Genomic DNA, 23,018 nt, shown 5'->3' on the forward strand with positions numbered 1-23,018 from the left:
TATATATATATATATATATATATTAATCTCTTTAGAAGCTTTTTTAGTAAAGTTCATTGCAAGAAATTCATTTTCAATTTATTTTTTTGCAGCTAAAAAGATAATACGTCGCTGGTATAAATAACAGAGTGTAATTGCTGAAGCAAAGTAACGAAAACTATTAACAATCATTTACCTGTATTCACAAGTTTTAAACAAGCACAGAATGGGTCACTTTTTGATTGGTAAATATTTGAATGAAGTGGCATTTACAACAGCACTGCTGTGTGTTGTATCATTGTACGAGGGAGTGACATCCGCGGTTGTTCCCGGTGAGAGGTATCGTGGTCCCGTTGTCCGGGTGTTGGAGATCATTGGACAACAGCAGTATGTCCGGGAATGTAAGCACAGATCCAAGCTATGTCGGGGAGTCAACTACCGGAAACAGGAACTGTTTGTGAACTCGTGTCTGCCATCGACAAAACGGAAACCAATTCTGACTACGTTAGAATTGAGCTCGATCAGGTATTGTTTTATCTCTTCTGCGTTTGAATTTTTTTATAACACAAATCGTCAATATTGTGGTTTCATTAATATTCGTAGGCATCAATTTTCGTGGATAAAGTGAAAACCATAGTTTTAGGGATATGTAAATTCGTGTTCAATGGTCCTATCAATACAAAATGTTTATAGAAATTTCACTTCAATGAACATTTAATTTCGTGGATAAACAAAACAACGAAATCCACGAAAACTGGTAATCAACGAATATTGATGAAACCTTTGTACATTTTGTTGAAGATCATTCAATATTGCCTGTTTTATTATGCGTCCTAAGAAATTTAAATTTTTTAAAATAAACGGCTCCTCGTTTTGAAGGGGGGAATATTAAAGAATAGTTTTAAATTTACGAGATTTAGGAAAAATATTTTTCAGGATAACGATTTGGCCAAAAAGGATCTAACTTGTGTGCAAGAACCTTCAGATAGTTTAGAGGCTAGTTTGTTCAAATCATTGCGTTATAGATATCGTTATTAATTTTCTCTACATCTTGTAAACAATGTAAGTTATTAGTAAATAGAAAGGTAATGTATATTTTGAAGGAGTGATATATCATAGAAATAAACGAAGTTAAGAAACGCGATTATACGAAATATAAATGAAAAAAAACATTTCTCAGGGTTAAAATGCGCTGATTACATGACAACATGGATTCCAGGAATGCTTAGTTACATCACAAATTTGAGACAATTACTGTATACTTCATATATGTAGCTGGCAAATTGAAACATGTAAAAGGAGGAATAAATATATGAAAATTAAATTCTTCTTACTTTTAAATATTGACTTGGTGTGTTTTATCAACAGCAACATAAATACTTTGCAGGAACATCTTCAAATAAAATATAAGCGATTAAAAGTTTATGACTTGTTTATATCACACTGATTCACGATACATAATTCACCAAGCTTAACTATGATGAGGGCAATGGTTACATCGTATTAGTTTTACTGGCAAGTACCCCATCCCCATCCCCATTGTTTCATGTTTGTCCTTTACTAAAACCGGTTATATTTTAGTGAGAGAATATACTGGGTATTCAATTAATCGTATAGTAATGTATATGTTAAAGATGACCAACCTTGGTGACAGACCAAATCAAAAAATTAAAACCAAATATGTCTCAAGGGAAACAAATCAGGGTCTATCGTTTCCAAAATATTCACGAAAGTAAAATTTGTTATTGGAAAAACAAAAACAAACCTAACAGATAGCCACATATTATGTGCATGTCTATGTTAACCAAAGTAAATAACATGTTTTATAATCAACCGTGACCGTCTTGTAGACTGTAAATGTACAAGAAATGAACCAGGAATGTCGGGCGTGCTCCTCAGACGATCAGTGTGTGACGCTGTCCAGTAAGAAAGTCCATTGTATTCGAGGTGGGTTCAATGTCGATATTTTATTCATAGACATTACAAATCTGTTTACATAATATTTAATGAGAATGATAGAACAATGATCCCCGTTTCTTAAAATGATCAGTATATCTGTATCATTGATATGTCTCTAGCTTCAACACAAAGAATCGGCGCATGCATATCTTATATTTCAAGATCAATGAAAATTAATCCAAATAAGGTTAAAAAGAAACATGCATAAGTCTAGCTTATTATAACAAAAAGTCAATAGTTACTTAGGTACCATAGACTATACCAAAGTTGTCGAGGAGTCTCATATATGAATCAAATTAAGTTTTATCGTCATGATATTGTAATGACGACCACTTTCCTGCAAGAAATATTTCAAAATGGACTATGAGGCCTTCAATTTTAGCAAACGTAAAGACCGTAATGAAGTGCCTGACCTGATATTGAAAAGGTGCAAGACTGATGAAAACTCACCCATATTTGTTAACTTTAAAAATAAAAATTATGAGTATATGCGTTGATAGATAAACTAAACAAAGGTGGCTAATTTACAACAACATGTGATCTCCCATCCCCCAAGGGGAGACAGACACTCTCCCTGTGGACATTTAATCTAAAGAATAAGCTCTAAATGCTACCATGTGTTACTCACTTCTCCTGTTAAAGCTTTTGAATATTTAACCTTCATTGACAGATTCACCATCTGGCATTTATACCAAAAGCATTTTAAATGTTCTGCTTATTACTGATTGTGGTCAGTCAAAAATTACTTTTCAATTAACAGGTCTATTTGTTTAGTTAGAAATTACAATAAATTGTTGAATTTTGACCATGGAACTTCCTTATTCATTATATTCAACTATGAACAATCAAATGAAAACAACTCAATGATCTGGTTATAGTTATAGTTATCTAACGAAAAAATGGGTTTTTGTTCTATTTGTATCGTACTTTACATTCCTATACATTTACTGTACCGTTGAAGTTTTGCGGTATGCTATAAAAATATTGTTTTAAAAAACCGGAATGTTTGCTTTTGTTTAATAATTTTAACATTAAACTCTAAAATAACAAGATAATATGTTCTGGTTGCTTTTATCACATAATCTTAGTGCTCAGTAATAAGCCATGTTTACATGTACCTGAAATTATAATTTTTATTAACACACTTTAAAAGTGATTAAAGTATTTTTTTTCGTTGCATTTTACAAACTCTAGGGGGTTCCAATTTATATTATTATACTTTCATGTTAAATACTGAAATCTTATTGGTTTAGACGCAGTTGATAATCCGTTCTATTACCCTCAGCATTAGCAACACACTTGGCAACGGGTAACACAACGAATTGTTACATGCGCGTAAATTATGTAAGTACGGTTTGCCGTAGAATTCATGTCATTATTATACAAAAGCAGTAAAAATTTCTCTTAAATTAAGCCATTCAGTAAAATGAAATAAATAGTGCCTGTTTTGTAGGATAACAGTTGAAATTGACACCCCTCGAAAACCATTGTCAACCTCCGCTTCGCGTTGGTTGACAATAGTTTTCTCGGGGTGTCAATTTCAACAGTTACCCTTCCAAATAGGCACTATTTATATAATATAACTGCATGTTAAGTGGTATGCTTATAATATCTACACATCTACAGAGAGAGAGAGAGAGAGAGAGAGAGAGAGAGAGAGAGAGAGAGAGAGAGATAGGGGGATGGTAGATTTTGGAAGAACGAAATAGAGATAGAGAGAAAATGGAAGGGGAAGGAAAAGCGATATTATTTGTAAGTCTGCTCCACATGATTTTCAGAAATACACTTGAAAAGAATAAGGTCTTCATGGTTTAGTACTTTTGAGAAACACTTATGAAAGCGGTTGATTTTTTTTATTAACGGTCAATGCATTGTATTTCCTTTAAATAATCAATTTATATTTTCATTATTGTAATATTGTTGACAGCTGTTTCCAACCTTGCGTTGCACAAGCCTGCAAAACAATCATCAACGTTTATATGGGCAGAAGCTGGACTGAACTACTCTGCCAATTTGGCAGTTGATGGCAACAACGGTACAGACTTTGTCGTAGACAGGTGTGCCAGCACAGAGGGTGGAGACACAAATCCCTGGTGGAGATTGGATCTGCAGGCTGTATATTCCATCAGATCTGTCAGAATATTCAATAGAGGAATGGACGAGTGGGGACAAGGTAAGGGTAAACAGAAACATTGTGAAACGAACTATCGGTATAGTCTACAAAGTAACGTCATTGTAAAACGACGTAAAATAGTGGAGAACAGCTTTGATTACATCCGTGAAAATAAAACGGGGAATACCCTTTTATCTTTTACGTTTTTATTTTTTGCAAGGAGATAAAAAGACGAAAAAATATAAGAAAAAAATTAGAATCTATGCAGGTTTTCGAATTATAAGTAAACAGTTTCACATTAATATATGTTTTGTTTTTTTATTTAGATGTGTCAGACCGGCTGCGTAATGTTACCGTCACTGTAGGGCTGACAGGGTCAGATGTCAACACTCCCTGTGGATTCTTTGCAGGTCCCGGTACTTTGTCACAGTACAGTGTCATCTTCAAGATCTCTTAAATATAGCTTCAAATGCTTTACGGTATCTTAAAGAGCTGGAGGAACCTTTTCCTCAGTCGGAGCCAGCATCAGTTCTGCCTGAATGCACTCATTGTTATGATGTCTTGATTAGCCATACTAAAACTGTACATGCAAGTGGCCAGTCCACCAGTTCCTCTTATCTCATCTTGGGACAAACGCGGGTATGATAAGGCAACTCTCAACGATCAACTGAGTTAAAAGACTTAAAGTGAGTTAAAATTCCTCTAATCGATGTGACGTCACAATAAAAAGCATGATGTCATTATAATATTAATCAGAATAGAAAACTATGGGCATAAAATGTCAATAGAAACTCTTCTAACTGGACATATCTTCGATTTCTCTGTATTACGTATAATTATCATTGATGATGTCACATGCATGTTTAATAGAGAAGATCAATGTCGGGAGACAAATCATTTGAATGCATGTAAACAATGCCGAAATCAGACTTATTTTATACTGATACTCAAGATTTGGATGAATGTAAGTTTGGATATAATCAGAATAATACAGGCATGGATATTTTGTTTTATTAACGAGGGTTATAAGGTAAGCAGATAGACATTTATGTTGCTTGACCGGCCTTTTCTCTGTCAGTGTGTACAAAAAAGGCAAAAGTGTAACACTACTCCGAATATTATGAAAGATGAATTTGGCAAAAATAAAAAGCATATGACCTAAACTTATTGAAAAGTGCTGCTTTGATCGTTTCTAAAAGCTCCCTTTCAGTCTGATTTGAAAAACACACTCGAAGGCAGATCGTTCCATTGGTCACTCTTTGTAGAAAACCTTGCCCTCCTCCTCCACCAACCAGAATTTAAAAACGTGGGAGGTTTTGTGTTATGTAAACTGGACTAAACATTCTAAGGGATGGCTCCTGTATTCCCAAATGTTTTCAAGGTTAGTCGTCATTAGTTCCTGATGGTAGGACTGATGAATTTCCGCATGGATAAGGTCCAGGGTTTTGATGGCCTTGTTGCCTTGGATCGACACTCGAGAAAACAGTTGGTCTACATCTTCATCAGTATGTCCTACTATCCTAAAGAACAATTTACCAGCAGCAATTAAAAAGAGGAACATTAGAAATTATATCTTATTTTATAGAAAAAGGAAATTGTGTGTTTAATTTTACTTTATTTTTGTCATGACTCTATTTACTGTACACTATAATTCTGACAATTTTATTCACAATTCAAATTTAATCTAGAATGAAGGAAATCTTAATCAGTTTGTGTGATTCTGAAAAAAAAGTTTGAAATCAATACAGACAAGGTCTTCGAAGAGATCCATCTCTGTATTAGTCTAAGTATGTTTTCTTGAACTCATGATGCTGTCACTCTAACCAATTTGTAGTTATGACTTTAGTATTTAATCCTGAGCTGTCACAATCCATGTCACTGTCCTGTATGATTATTTATTATTATTGGTTTTTGAGATTGAACTGAACTAGTGTGTTTTGTTAATTTCAGTTTTCTTTCCATTTGGGCACGACCTTGATCAAGTATATATCAGTTCCTGTAAGTTCATGTTCGTCATTTTTTCGCTGTTGTTTGTTTATACTAGCAGTATATGCATCTAAGGATTATTTACCGCATAATGGCTAAGACAGCGGCACATAGTGACAAACGAGCAAATGTGTGGTCAAACACAGGTGCGACCCTTGGATTTTCCTAGTTGGAAACCAGTGGATGTTGAGTCATTCAGGAAGAGTGCTTTGAGGTAAGAAACAGCTATGGCTTTCTTTAAAGCATCGGAAGAAATCGAAAGCTCGCATCTTACAGACTTGCTGAGATCTAGCACCGTATTTCGTGAAATGTGAACATTTTCTAGGACCTTCAACCTTAAAATCCCAAATTCTGCCAGCTTGTCAGGATGTGCTCTGAAAGGGCTCATCCCAGTTTGAGGTCTCTGACATCACATCTCGATTTTCCCATACATAACAACATGAGAATGGAATCCTATGGGAGCAAAAGCGCTATCAACGGTCGAAAGTACAGGCGTGTCAGGGGCTTTGCTGAAATGTCAGATTTGAACGCATCATTACACATAATCTAGCGTAGGCCTAGACTTAGCATGTTATATTTTCAAATAATAATACAAGTAAAACAATTCTCTTCCAGAGGAAAGCACGTAGCCTCCCACGAATTTAACCATCATGATCTATGTTTTTTCACGTGGGCAGTTTTCCCATACAGCGATACCTTATATTTTGGAGAAGGACAGAAGAAAATAGAATGAACAAATAGATTATCCTGAGACATTAGGCGGTTACACATAGTTAATGTAACGTGCTTAGCAGCATGTAGTAGAAAGGAAGGAAGAACTGATAAAAGATTAATTAATAAAATAAAAGAAGCGTATGAATATAAAACAAAATCGTGAATTAAATCATAGTGTGCGCTATCATATATATCGAATATGGGCGTCACTTAAGCTAATTTGTATCGAAACGGACTATATCTTAAAAATTTAAAGTCCTGATTGTAACTGATATTTAGGATTCTAATGACCAGTTAATCGGATTATTTTTGCTAAACAAAACCGGATTAGAGTATCTTTGCAACTGTGATGAATTTGGATTGAAAAATGTGTGACATAGATTTTTATGTCAATGATTGTATATAACCATGTATGTGTATACAGAAAACTATCAACATAAATATTTTTATCAGAATTGGCTGCATGCTAATTTAAAAGAAATAATTTGCCACAAAAAAGAATTTACATTCTTCTTGTAGGCGTTTATAGGAACAATCGCTCAAAAGTCGGCTGTGTAACATTTTGATGACAGAAGCATTATAATTTAAAGAAATGTACATGTAACACGCACACGTTTGGACGATTTCTAAGTAGTAAAGTAAGTAGCTATATTTTATTTCACTTTTTGTTTTTCTTTTTAAAATATGCTTTGACATTAGTCAGATTCTTGTAATATTCTGTTTTATAAATTTCATCAAATTTCCGAAGCTGATTTTAATTTTTAGCAAATTTTTTCACGATATGCATGTGGGTGTCCCCAGCTGCGTTCGGATATATTGACAATTCTGAACGTTCCTTAGTACTATTAACACCATGAATTACATTTTAGAGCAATCATTTTTTTTCATTAACATAAGATATATGTGCAATGAATTTGATATTTTGAATTGAGGACAAATTATGTTTATACTATGCCTGTCAAGATACATTAATAAATACGGTCTTTAATCCTATGAGAGAATGAAATACGAAATGCATGGTGTTATAAACTTTTCGTTTCAGATATATAGTAAACTTAAGATTTAGTTACCAATGTGTCTGCTTTAATCTTGTTAAACTATAGTTTGGTTTTGCTTGACTGTTTTCAAATCAATTAACCTTTTTTTTTAATCAAACTGTGTAGACATAAAAACAATACGTATCTAGAATAATCAACGCACATCATCGTTACTTGGGGGTGCACCATGTTGTAAGAAATTTAAAAGGTGCGTGTGTTGTGACAAAACCACAGAGCATGTAAAATGTCTTTTGTAATGTATATTGATAATTCGAAACGATAATTTTTTTTAATAATTACATTGATAGTAATATTAGTCCAAGGTACCTTTAAAATATGTTTGGCAAAGAGCTTTAAATACCCGGTAATCATGTTTTTACCAATGTTCATAAATCAAATTTAAAGTTCATACATTGTTCTTGTGTAAACAACATTTATATCGCTATATCTCGATTTTTAACTATTGCATTGCAGCACTCTAATTATGAAATACCAAGTTTATAAATCGTTATAAGGCATATTCGTTTACAGGGTGCTTAATATACATAATAATATGCATAGTAAAACAACCAACTCAACATTGGACAACACTTATGCGATTTACGATTTGGAAGAGATACCCTTGTTTTCATGTGGAACATCGCCATGCAATTGATCAACCAACCCAATCCACCTAGATAGTACAAAATCCGTCTCCAAGAGACCAATGGCCCACGTCTTTTACCTAAGCAATAGGGCAGACTTGTTTTTTGGTATTGTAAACAAATTATGACGTTTAGTGAAAACTTGGCCAAATCTACTTGCCTTATTTGCAGAAGGTATTGTTTTTTTCCCCTTTTTTTCGGGGGGGGGGGGGGGATGGTGGGCGATTTATATGGCTGTGTTATTTTTTTAGGTGTCATTTAGTTCTCTCGGGAACCCCTTCTTTTCTTACTAAGTTTGTGCCCAGAATGTCTCAAAGACATCTCAACTGACTTTCATAAACCTTTCAGGTCTGATAGAAACTGATCAACACTTATTATACACGGTGTTTTGATGACATTTCCTCATTTTGAAATAGTAACCTTAAAGCGATTTTCAGAGGAATAGCTTGTCCAGGGACCTCCTCTTATATAGTAAGTGATATCGAGCTCAAACTCTCAGGAAAAAAGATTTTAGATGTGTCATTTGTCATTCATATTTGTCATGCTCAAAAAGAGTTCAAGCTCAAAAGTTTCCACTTTGTTATTCTATCGATATTTCATTTTAAATTTAAAAGGTCTAGTTAAAGATATTAATCTTTTCTCTTTTATTTTTTAAAAATTCCATATTTAATGCTTTTGGCGAAATGAATTGACATTTGAATGCATCTGTAAAGTTTCTGTTCGTCCGTGTAAAGTTTTTCTATGTAAAACTACGAATACGACATATTTTGAAACAGGCTTTTTATGACCTTGATTGGAACTCTTCAATATTGGAGGTCTGAATGCAAATGAAAATGTATTGGAAAATAAACAAGTCGATATTTAGTGGGCTATAAACCTATTAATGATAGGAAACTAAGATTTTGTGGTGATAGGGATTAGAAAAATGTTCAAAGTAAAAAATTGAAGCAGGCAGTTGATTTATTTCAGCGAACTTCTATCGTTACAACCGTTCAGGCACGTAGCATCGTTTTTGAAAGTGGGGGGGCCAGACCCATCCAAAAAACCATGACAAGCAAAAAAAGGGAAATTTAAATTTTCCAAAAATCTTCAAAATCCTAATCCGTGGGGGGGGGGGGGGGGGGGGGGGGGGGGGACTCAACTATACTTCCAAAAAAAAATTCTTCCATACCAAAATGTCTTTCCCTCCAAATCATGAAATTCCTAATCCGTGGGGGGGGGGGGGGGGGGTAACTTCAATTTGACTACCCATTTCCTAATTTTCATACAAAGTTTTTTACTATCTACCAAAAAAGTGGGGGGGCCAACTCCATTATACTTCATTTTTTTTTAAATTATGTAAATTTTAAAAAATTTGGTTGTTGCGAGAAAAAGTGGGGGGGGCCTGGCCCCCCCTGATGCTACGTGCCTGCAACCGGTCAAAGTTGGGGCAAATTATCCCGAATCACTTTGTGTGGCCTGGTCTGAGATTCGGGAGAGACGTCCGACAAAACTTTTTTAGTCTCCACGAATCTCGCTGAGATTAAAGCTAGCGAAAAGCTTACTGTTTTGGGAACTGGATCTAAGATATAAATACATTTAAATTAAGACATTTTGCAAATATGCTACAAATGCCCACACTAAAGAAACTGCTTACACCTTTGGTATTTCAACATGCGTGAGATGATGTCCGTTAGCTATTATAATTGACTTTTAACTGATAACTAACTATTGTGAAATTAATCTAAACCCTACTTTCATTTTCGATACACAAGCCCGAAATAGCAAACTTGAGAGTAAGTTGGTGGACGCGCTTTGGAGGATCCGAGTCGGGGGTAGTTTGCATCAAAATATTTACTTGCAATGAACTAATACTGAATGATTATGTGAAGAACAAATACATTGACTGACAACCTATTTTAGAGAAAACATAAAATTTTAAATTTCACAAATGTTGAACAAAGAAAATGAGCCAATTCGGTTTTTTAATGGGCGATTCTAGTTTTGCTTTGGTGGATAGAACGCTTGCCAAGCACGACCTCTGTTGAGCGAATGGGATAGGACTTTTCCTATTGGGTTAAACAAGAACGCGGGTTGGCTAATGAACGTCATTGCGAAAAGTGAATGAGGGGTTCATCTTGCCTAGCGGGCAGATACCTTGGATCGGACACCTGGTCAATACAAAATTTCATAATTATAATGGAATTGATTCAAGCGATTTTAGTTTTGATGTATGTTAAACATTTTCAAAACGGGATCGAACGCTGATTGACTAATTGACGTGAAGGCGGAAAGTGTAGGGCAAGTTAACCATCGGGTAGATACTATTGATCTGACAAATTTGATTCAAAAAATGCAAATAAATACTGTAAACACCTTATATTTCGCGAGTACTTGATTCCGCTGCTTAGTATCAAATGGCGAGAATAAAAAATTGCGAACTCGGAGCTTTTATCCTTATTTTTATAGTTCTCAACTCTAAGAAAATGTATGGCGAGAGAGGGGGTGCCTCGCGCGATTTTACGCGGATATTAATTCCGCGTGTTCAATTTGGAAACTACAGTTTGCCTACAATAGCGATTTAAAAAAAAATTTCATACATTTTTATACTACGACAGATTGGTAGTTACATTTCACAGTTATTTGTAAATAATGAACATACTGTTATGCATAAAACGGGGGAAAAAGTAAGGGGGGAGTGACCCACCTTTTTTTTAAACATCTTATATTTGAAATTCTTATATGAGGCATTGATGAATATTATAATCAGTGAGAATTACGACGCACTGCATACTAGCTCACTTGTTTTAAATTAAAAAAAGGTTTTAATTTTGATATTAAAAAAACGGGCACGTACATGTATATTTAATTTCAGTCTAGATTTTTAACCCCTGCCCGCACCTCTAAATATCAAGCAATTGTAATCCAAGTCGGAAAAGAAATTATAACTGACACACAGCATGACTATACTTTTAATATTCCCAAACAATAAATATACGAAAAACCAAGCACTGCCAAGTATTCAACTACATAGAGTAGATATCATATACATAAGTCTGTTTCCTTCAAGGGTATAGCGCCGAGTGTCCGGGCAACTATGGTTTTAGCGGGAAGGTTAGTATGTTGTTAAAAATAGATACTGGTAAACTGGTCGAACAGGTACATGTATTTGGTCCGTCACGTCACACTATGTAAGCATAAAATACATGGGCATTTACACATGGACAGGACACCGTACGATAAACAACCGCACAACTAATTAAAAAACCCGAAACAATACAATTGTTTACTTACTCTGGTTACACAATGTAGATATTTTTCTTTATCTTGATTTTAAAGAATATGTTAAGAATCATAAGAATGTAATTACGAAATCGTACACAGTATGCACAATATTGAACAAAAAATATGGTTTAACCATTCCCATTGTATCATATTATTGTTAAAAAGTGCTTCTGTGGAATGTCGTCCAGTACATGTAAGAACAAATCTGCGATTATTTCGACTTTTGCCCCCCCCCCCCACCCCCCAACCTACCGGCCGACCTTAATCATTTCTACAATAGTGATTTTTATGAAAATGAAACATAAGTTACAGTTACTCAGGATGTTTGAAAACTAAAAAAAAAATGAGTTTCGAATAAGATTTTTTAGTCATAATAGATAATAACAATTTGTGATAGAAAAAAAGAAGATTTTTAAACAAAATTCTGCAATAGATTTTCCATTCAAATTGAAGTATGATACTGGTATGGTGAATTTGAATTAATATCATCTAAACAATGACCATGTCATCGACTTCGTTTTTACGGGGGCACAAGCAAAAGTGGGTGTTTCGTTATTAATAATTGTACTGATTCTGATTGTAATTTTTCATTTTTCCTATTCTTCTTCTAGACGTTTTTTAACCTTCATAACTTTTTTGTTTGTCATCCGATTTCATTCAAATTTTCAGGGTGTATTGTAAATTAGATTTAGTTTTTAAGTCACAAAAAGATGACAAATCGTAATTTCTGGGTTTTAGTTATTCCCCTTTTTTGATATTTTAGGGACATTCGTTTCCGGACAAAGGCTCCGAAATGGTTCCTAGCAAATAATCTAAAGTTAGAAATCTTTAAAATTGACACTTTCAAAATTGTCCTTTGATTTTTGTTTTTTATTTTTGTTTTTAATTATACCACCTGAATAATTTGTTTCGAAATCTATGTTTAAACACTTGCTAATTTTTACTCATGTTTTTGCTTCGTATCTATTTAGCTTGAAATATTTTCTAAATGCATATAGAATATAAGTTGTGTATAAATTAAATGGCTTTCATTTTAGACTAGAAAAAAAGGGCTGGCCCCTTAAATAATGGATCTAGGCGCCTGGAAAATCTTTGCTGCATAACTAAAAACTGATACATGCTACGATAATGATGTTGCTGGATAAGTTGTTCTTCATTATCTTATCAGTCTAATTGTAATATAGTATTGTTTAATCATTGCTTAATATGGGATTTAAAGCTTCACATGAAGACATGAATACCCGCTTTTATTTTGCTTATAGGATAAGCTCCCTGTGCGTGATAATAATTTCTTGTCTAAATATATCCCCAACATATCACACAGACATGCCTTTATCTATTTTACGAGAGGTCTAACTCTTCCATATTCTGCAGTCTGGGTTACATTTATTCATAGAAAATAGGCGTCAACTAATTAAAAGAGTTCAAATTGATTTTCTAAAGCCCTGATTGGTCACAAGTTAAGGTAGTGTGAAAATGACCTCCTCTCAATATCTGTCAGACCTTGACAGGTGTAAGAAGAAGAGTGATGGTTTTATAAAGACTGAGTGATAATCCTTTCTTGACATGAAGCCGTTACGGAAGATCTCCTTGTAGCTTGTAACGAGCTCGGCTCGGCTCTAGTTTTTCTTCATTTTTTTCTTAAAAAAAACTGTAGCAAAAGGCTATGTACATACTTTTGAGGTTGGTTATTGAAACATAACAAATATTAAAGTGTGCTGATGAGTTTTAATGAGAAAAAGCTTCAATCTTAAGCACAGGGACGGTTTTACGTTGTTTTCGATACGAGTATCGAAGCGAGTCGGAATGGCAATGATTTGTTCATTGGCTCATATTCTGTTAACTGATCTATGTAGTAGATGGTTAGATATAAATTAAATTAATATGAAACTCACTACAATGACATCTAAATAATATTGTGTGGGTTAAATAATGTTGAAACACGTATTTCAGTACATGTATGTTTTAATATTAGCAATTTCAGCCACAACTTGTTATATATAAAGTGTATTGGTGACGTAAAACACATATTTGTGCGTTATAATCGTTTTTCATAATTTTGGTGATTAATATGTTATATTGAGAATTCGATGTTCGTAACCGTTGCTGTTTTGAGTGCGCGATATCTGTGCGGAAAGTAAATGATATGCGTTGTTCTTAAGGGGGGGGGGGATTAAGAGTCCGTTGAGTCTCGGACTAAAGTGCCATGCAAACCGGTAACAAGCAAAGTCTGCAGGCCTCTTGTTTTTAATTTCAGTTGCTTACTCTAAACAATTCTAAATTCGATAAAGAATATATTTAACTGGCAGAAACTGTAGAAAGTGTAAAAAAAAAAATGGGGAACATTGAGTACATTTAGCACATTTTATTAAACCTACATGGACTAAGAAAGGTTTTAATCTGAAAATAATTGATAAGTAATAAATTTAAAATATCTATGAAAAGAATCATTTCATTTCGGTGTCGTTAAGGTAAACACTTTCACTTTTTTCTTTCATCGTGGCAAATATGATATTGCTAATTTATTTTTCAGAACTTCACACTTTTTATCCCTATTATTGATTTTATCAGCTTCATACCGATATTAAGTGAAGCGTACATATCCTGATTTCTTTTGGTAATTACTCTACTTTCAAGAACCAAAGCTGAATTTATCAGAGATTTACTCTGCAGGCAACTTATAGTGATCAGTCTGTCCATTTGTTTGTCAGTCCGAGGTAACTGGTCATAAGCATATCTTTTACCTCGTTTAACAGTTATTATGTATCAAAATCTAATTATCTTGACAAAATAATTATTCTGACGCTTAAAGTCTAACTTTAACCTTTGTCTTCCCTGATTCGATTCCCTCGATGTTTACTATACAATTTTGGAACTATCATTAACAAATACTGTAGTTGTGTAGCTGTACAGTATTTCAGTTTTAAGAAATACCAGATTTAAAAACCATATCATTTGTCATCTTAATCCGAACAAGCAAAAAGACACACTTGTTGTGTTTCTACGTAATGTTAAGAGTTCGACATATTTGCGCTAACAAAATAAAAACATGTAGTCGAATCGTTCCTCACATAAGCAGAGTCTTTTAAAATTGAATGATTGTTACAAATAATTTTATTCTTTTGCAGGTTTACTTTAGAAACACCCTACCATGGTTATAAATTATAGAGTACGTCTGTGTTCAAAGTGTTCGGGAAATACTGAGTACGTTTGTGTAACATGTCCATGTAATTTGTGTTCTCAGTGTAAAAAGATTCATGTTTTGGATCTCAAAACTAAAGATCATCATGTTACCATATACCGTGAAAAATTCAAATTAATTCCAAAACAAGATGTTTGTATAAGACATCCAGAAAGTTGTTGTAGAAAATATTGTGAACCTTGTGAACTTCCTGTTTGTCCCAACTGCACTGAACATAAAGGACACAAACATCTGGATGTTAGATCAGTGTACAAAACAAAGAGACAACTGAACAATGAAATACTAAAAAAGATGAGAAGCGAGCATCTTTTTTACATGCATGGTCTACTATCTGAAATCAAAGCTGATATTAAGAAATGTCAAGCGGAATTTTCTAATTTTTTGCTAACAAAGGCCAAACAAATAATTACACAGCTTAAAAGAGTACATCGTGGATTTAACTTTAAACACAGGTGCTTAAAACAAAAGAGAGACATCCATATTCATGTTGCTCACACAATTTTATATGAAAGTAAATACGACCAATCCGCAACATCGCCATTAGAATTCATTTTAATAAGTAAAAAAACTAGCTTCCTTCAGATACAAGACATTTCATATCAAACACACACAAGTGCGATTTCCGTATATGAGCAAATAAAAAGGCAGGATGTAATGAAGACACTGAATTTTATCAAAACTTCAGAGAGCAAAAATCGACGTGTACAGAATGAACTTCTTCTTAAACCTCTACGCCGCCCTGAGCTCCAAAAATCCCTTTTTTTGAAAAATATAGAGGGTCGTTTTAATCATATTTCATATGTGTCATTGGACAGGGTATGGATAGGCTATGACAATGAGCTCACTTTGATTAACTTAGCAGGTGACGTTTTATATCATCTTCAAAATTTGTATTTACAAGCTGGATCTCACACAGTAAACAATGAAGGTGATTTGATTTATATTGGTAAAGGTTATAACATTAACAAACAATCGAATGATTTAAAAAGGTGCACCACGTTTATAAAACGAACAGAACCTAAATGGGCACCAGTTAGTGTTTATTGGTCCCCGCGCACAAGGGAATTGCTTGTTGGAATGTTAGGGTGGGATTCAATGACATGCAAGGTAAACCGATACAGTCGGGATGGATTTCTTCAACAGACAATACAATACAAAAACACTGGGCAGGATCTATATAAGGAAATTTACTATATCACAGAGAACAACAACGGAGATGTTGTTGTGTCTGGCAGTGTGGGATCTGAAAAATGGACTGGTGCAATCGTAGTGACAGAACGTGGAGGAAAACATCGTTTCACACACACTGGACCACATTTTGCACCACGCGGAATTTGTACTGACGCACTTTCGCACATTCTTTTGTGTGATGATGCAACTCATACAGTAAAAGTTATGGACGAAAACGGCAATTTTTTGGGATTTCTTCTGGGAGATTCAGAGGAAATACAAAGGCCATTTTCATTGAGTTACGATTTCAAAACTCATCGTCTCTTTGTTGGAACAGGTAGATACAAAAACAACCAGATTTGTGTTTACAGATATATAAAACGACGGTTATCTCTCACTGATAACAATGAATGATTTAACGTGATAAAGTGAACATTTTGTAACAATCAAATATAAAAAAAACCCAGATATTGTCATAAGCGCTTCGTATGCTTCGATATATCAATCATCTGAATTTTACCCAAGACATACACAGAAGAAACAAGAGGCCCATGGGGCCACATCGCTCACCTGAGCAACAATGGGCGTTCAAAAGATATTGTGCCATATGGTCCCTCGGTAGAATAACAAAAATAAATATTGTAAAGTATTCGAATTTTACACTTATTTTTGCATACATGTAATCTCTGACTGTGTACCTTCATGAAATACTATTTCTTACCAGAATAAGAAAATCCTACGCAAGGTATAAAACTAAACATTTGGTAGGGGTACACTGTTTAGTTGTTAACTTCAAATTCCCTATATTTTCGTTCTGCCCCCCCCCCCCCCAAATATAATAGTTATTGTTTTTTATTTTTAAAATCGTACATGTATAGATGTGAAAAGGAAATTGTACCTCAATGTGCTCAATTCCTCAAATTAAAAACATTCAAAAATTTAATTTGTCTCTTCCATTATAATTAAATGACTGTTATTTACCTCAGGTACAAACCAGGATAATTTTCCGCTGTGATATTTTCTTAGGAATAGCGATAATTACTTTATCCCCGTATCAGAAATGTGTCAGAACTATGGAAACTGTTTAAAAGATATTTACTCGTGTCTGAAAAACTATCAAAATTAATGTAGATTTCACGGTATTTTTTGTATAAAGAGGGGGCCCCAGAGAGTAGGTATATACAGAATATCATTCTTTTATTTTGTTTGTACAAGTATTTAACATACTCTTATTCATATAGAATTTCTAATAATCAACCAAAATTTCAGCGTCAATCGTAGAATTATAAGCAAGATACAGAGCTCACAGTTCACCTAAGTTTGAGTCATATTTTGTTCACATGAGTTTATTACATTCAGCTTAAGATTTTCAAATTGGTATTTCCTATTCAGCATTTAAAATTGAAAAAAAGAATGGCCTAAGATTTTCAATTCTTTTATTCACTCAAGACCAGTTCACCGGTATTTGAGGTTCAAAATCAGTTTATACAAATGTACACAAACACAGTCATGGATCACATGTACAGTAGGAGTAATAATGACGAAAAAAGGTTAAGTTTACAATACACAATAAGTTGTTAAAGTTGGTTTCTGGAAGAACAGACTTTGAAAATTTTCTTAATAAATATTGACAATTGTTTTACTTTTTTAATCTTTAATCTTTAAGATCAGTGTAAAAACATATAATTGTGAGCAAATCTATGTATCTTGCTTATAATTCGAAGCTTAACACTCAAATATGGTTAGTAAATAGAAACTGTAAACAATTAAAAACACAAAAAAACATGCACTATAACAAATAAAGAACACAATTTATTATTTCGAAATGAATCATATATATATACATGTATACACCTACATATTTCAGTCAGCGATATCAAACTCTGTTTAAAGGGTACCTGCAGTAAATACGAAGTTGAACAAATGTTAAATTTCTATTTAATAAAACACATTGCAAAAAACCGCACAAATACCGCCGCTGCAAAGTTGCTATTTTTACCTGCTTTCAAAATCCAATTAGCAAAAAATAGAATTAGGCGATATCGAGGCTCCGGCCGGAAGTGACGTCACGGGGTCAACCAAACAAGCGGGTAATATGGAGAGAAGTGCAGATATGGAGAGTTTTAGTGACGATAGCGTGGTTAATACGTCTGGAGGATCAACTTAGTTCGATGATTCACATGAAGGAGACATTGGACTTGGCGTCAGACCCTATCAGTTTGAGCCAGAGGTCGATACAGATGAAGAAATATCCCCACCAAATTCACCTGATCGCCATGTTGAACGGCTTGGAAACAATGACTGGTAAGGGATGTTTGAGGAGTTAAGAACGCAACACCAAATGTTGGTAGTTTTCACGTGTATGAAGTACATACTTAAAGTTGGGTACATATTCCGCCTAATTTGTTAAAAATCCTTTTAAAAAAAGAATTATGATTTATTGCTCCCATAAAAACACATTTCTAATTATATGGTATTTCATGCACCAAATTGCATTAAAGGTGGTTTACTCTCATATCCATTCTATTAAACAGGTGCACTTGTGGACACTGCCATCCTATGCCAACCAACGCCGAGTCAGTGTGCTGCAAAGAAATTCAACAGGTGTGCGCGGTCATTAATGAGGAAGAACCAGAAAAGCGCTGTATTACAGAGCTTACTAGTTTTGCACCTGCATGTCTTCAACGAACTGACCTGCGGATAGCATTTATTCTTACAAACAACATTATGAAGAAATACCAGAGAGCAATGGGTAAAAAGCTTTATTCACATTCATAAAACCTTAAAAGGAACATCATACATGTGAATTATTAAAGTATCATAGTAACAGTGATAAATTAATAGAGAATCTTAGTAACAGTGATAAAATATATTAAAAACAACAATAACAGAGTTCTTGGGCCATTCTAAAACTTTGTTCTAATTTCAGGCGATTTTGATACATCAGTTATCGACAACTTGTTCGATGGTGCTGGGGATGGCTTGGCAGAACCGTTCGAGTTCCACTGCCCGCCTGTGCAGTCCATTTGATTCGTTCTACCTTTCCTGCAGAAGATGACCAGTACAGGGGGTTTAATTTCGTGTGAAACGTGTCAGTAGTGAATGAACAGCAACATCTTTCTCAGGATGAACAAACTGGTGACACAGTGGAGGTGGCACATCCTCATGATGTGGCATTTCTCTAACCCTCACACGAAATGTCACTTCATCCAGCAAGGAGTCTACATATCCTGAAGACAAAATGAATATATAAGTATATAAACTAAGACAAAATCTTTGGTTTGGAGTGAATTTACCATGTATGCTTTTTGTTTATTTAGTAAGCACTCAGGCTTATTTTTACATGTTCATGATAATAAAATATATATTACCATATGTGCTTAGAGTTTTGATTTTCTTGACTGTAAAGTCGCCCTGTTTCTGTTTGGGAAAAGTGATTTTGTATCTGAGCTGGTTGGTCTTTGTTGAAGCCTGTTCCCGACTGCCATTTCTCGTTGAAATGCAATGCGGCTAGAAGCAATATATGTGAATAAAAATGAATGTAAAAAAAAAATGTTTAAGGTCAAAGGTCTCAGAAGCTAGTCATAATGCCACAGTTTGAAGCATAATTTCAGTGCATTATAGTAATAGGGCGTGTTTATTCTTACCGACCCTGCATCCCTTGGTAAGAAAACTTGTTCATCTTGGATGAAAAATGATTGATCAAAGAGTGGTATGCTTCAAGATTGGCAGTCTGTAGCTGCGGGGAGAGCTTCCTGATGTCCTTCTTCATCTGCCTAGAGTGGATAATGCCCTCCAATTTTTCCACCACCTTTGATCCTAATGAAAAGACAAATAAAATACTAAATCAACTAAAAAATATATATGTATAATAATAAAAGTTATAGAAAATAAGACAAGAATATAATATTTATACACATCAAGATTTAAAGATGATCTGTTCTTACCTGGCCTGAGCCATCTCTTCTGTCGATCGTCGTTGTCCAGCTCTCCATGTTCACATTGACGGAAACTGTCACCATGGCCAACATGAATATTTTGTACGTGTCTGAACACACTGAGCCATTTCTCCCACCCGATGTCCTCATCTTCTCCCTCTGATGTTGCTGACGGCACCCAGTAGAGGTGATTGGTGATACTTCTGAGTCAATCTTCTAAGACTTCACAACCTTTCTCTTTGCTTAGTGCTACCAGTTTCTTCTTCAGTCCTAAAAATAAATAAGGTTTAAGTTCAGGATAACAGGAGTATATATATACCGAGGCATTTCATTCTAAAAAGCACTCCAAGAGGAAGATTTCTCCGGGAAAAGGGTTTCTTTGGGGGAGAGATATATAAAAAATGGGGCTTGGTATTTTTTTTTTGGGGGGGGGACATTTTAAAAGTTTGATAAATATAAGTTTTCATTTTAAAAGCGAAGCTAATAACAGGAGTATATATATACAGAGGCGAAGCGAATAACAGGAGTATATATATACCGAGGTATTTCATTCTAAATAGCACTCCAAGAGGAAGATTTCTCCGGGAAAAGGGTTTCTTTGGGGGAGAGATTTATAAAAAAAAAATGGGGCTTGGTATTTTTTTTTGGGGGGGGGGGATGAACATTTTAAAAGTTTGATAAATATAAGTTTTCATTTTAAAAGCGAAGCGAATAACAGGAGTAAATACCGACGCAAAATCTTGGAATTTATTTGCTTCGCGAAGCTAATAACAGGAGTATATATATACAGAGGCGAAGCGAATAACAGGAGTATATATATACCGAGGCATTTCATTCTAAATAGCACTCCAAGAGGAAGAATTCTCCGGGAAAAGGGTTTCTTTGGGGGGGGGGGGGGGTGATATATAAAAAATGGGGCTTGGTATTTTTTTTTTTGGGGGGGGGGGGGATGAACATTTTATAAGTTTGATAAATATAAGTTTTCATTTTAAAAGCGAAGCGAATAACAGGAGTAAATACCGACGCAAAATCTTGGAATTTATTTGCTTCGCGAAGCTAATAACAGGAGTATATATATACAGAGGCGAAGCGAATAACAGGAGTATATATATACCGAGGTATTTCATTCTAAATAGCACTCCAAGAGGAAGATTTCTGCGGGAAAAGGGTTTCTTTGGGGGAGAGTTATAAAAAAAAAATGGAGCTTGGTATTTTTGGGGGGAATGAAGATTCTAAAAGGTTAATAAATATGTTTTCATTTTAAAAGCGAAGCGAATAACAGGAGTAAATACCGACTCAAAATCTTAAAATGTACTCAAAACTACCGCAATCATTAGCCCATGAGGCGCACTTGAATTGTTGTCAGTCAAGGTAAAAAAAAATCAATCGTTCTGAATCGCATTTCTTCCTGAGAAGAGTTCAATTTTTTACAATACAAGAGAAGGCACACGGGATATTTACATTTTAATAAGCATACAAGCAATATATTTAACACAATTTCACAAAGTAAAAATACGTTGAATAATGAACACCAGAAACAGGGATATTTACAATCAATGGATGGATATTCAAGACATTGTTGGTCCAACTAAGTTATGGCCCCTCTTCATTAGACGCCTATTTTGGACACAGAATTTAAAACACTTTCAGAGAATCTTGATTACAACATTTGTCGATATCAATGGATTAAATCCTACGATTTTCATGAAATGGGTTGAAACAATGCATTTAGCCCGGGACAGCGCTGCTCAGAACCATTTTTCAGCCTTGTTCAGGTAAAATAACGATTAACAGGAAGACGTTTAATTTAATATATGTTTAATAAATTAGTACAGTCAAACATATCTTAAATTTTCAGACTCTTCGAAAGTGGTAGGAATTACAAAATGTATGGTTGGAATGTAGCAATGGCACAGTATCAATTCCTGGATGGCAGGCCCAGGCATTATGTTTTAAAGCAGAAAAGAAATTAAAATATTTGAAACAATCTTTTTTTCTTTGTTTTCTCCATTTCATAAATTTAAATATATATATATATATATATATATATATATATATATATATATATATATATATATATGGTAGTTTTGTTCCTATTTTCTGATTTCTTGAAGTCTTAGTCTTAAATCCGCTCATTACTCGCAGTCCCAAGGGCATTGTCATCCATTGGTTTTCTCTGCTTCTTGACGATTGTTACGTCATTTTCACCAATTTCAAATCACGTGATAGGTAAGTAGTATTTAATACATGGTTTAACTTTAGAAAAAACACTGGTACTTCTCCGTTCCAAACAATGGATGTCTCCAGAAAGAGCGGCGGAAATTTCAGGGAGAGGAAAAGGCAGAATTTACTGGATATGACTACGCGCGATTTTAGTAATCCTTGGAATTTCTATTCTTTAATGATGCTATCAGACGATGAAGTATACCAGTGGCTTAGATTGCATGGTCTCCTGGCGACGACAATTCCATGCAACACAGAGGGATGTGAAGGAAGAATGTTTCTTAAATCGTTATCAAGAAGCGTGGGTGGAACGGTGTTTAGATGCACGGTCAATCGACTACACACCAGGGCTTGTAGGGCCAACTCCTTTTTTGAAAGAAGCAATTTAACAATGCAAGACATTTTTCTTTTTATAAAGAGCTACTTAGATGGCTCCTCTCTAAGTCAATGTTCAAGATTTTCAGGTGTAGCAAACACGTCCACAGCCGTGAACTGGGGATCTTTTATTAGGGAACTCTTTAAGGAGTTTTTTGAGCTACGCATAAAGACCAAGAAGCTTACTGGTACAGTGGAAATTGACGAGTCCCTATTTGGGAGACGTGTAAAACACCACAGAGGTGACCCCAATCGAGGTTTAAAGGTAACGTTAAACAAATGTTAGTATTTTAAACGTTATGTTAGTAGACAAAGTGGAACGTAATTGAGAACAAGTCATTATTAAAGTATTAACATTAAAAAGTAACAGATATATGTTATTATAAAAAAAAAACTTATCTTAGTACACAAACT

At 34.4% G+C, this 23,018-nt stretch overlaps 1 protein-coding gene and 1 long non-coding RNA gene across 2 annotated transcripts; both read left to right on the forward strand.

Annotated features, from left to right (window-relative positions):
- Positions 1–205: 205 nt before the first annotated feature.
- On the forward strand, positions 206–4,508 carry LOC117685286 (fucolectin-like). The gene is made up of 3 exons (XM_066086956.1): positions 206–380; positions 3,866–4,111; positions 4,378–4,508. Exons 1-3 carry the CDS (start codon positions 206–208, stop codon positions 4,506–4,508), a joined length of 552 nt encoding a protein of 183 aa, XP_065943028.1.
- A 12,473-nt stretch (positions 4,509–16,981) lies between these two features.
- On the forward strand, positions 16,982–19,438 carry LOC136273975 (uncharacterized). Its single transcript, XR_010712214.1, has 3 exons — positions 16,982–18,372; positions 18,603–18,820; positions 18,998–19,438. It is a non-coding gene; the product is annotated as an uncharacterized lncRNA (long non-coding RNA).
- Positions 19,439–23,018: the final 3,580 nt, after the last annotated feature.

This window comes from Magallana gigas, chromosome 1 (assembly GCF_963853765.1).
Source record: "Magallana gigas chromosome 1, xbMagGiga1.1, whole genome shotgun sequence".
NCBI lineage: Eukaryota > Metazoa > Mollusca > Bivalvia > Ostreida > Ostreidae > Magallana > Magallana gigas.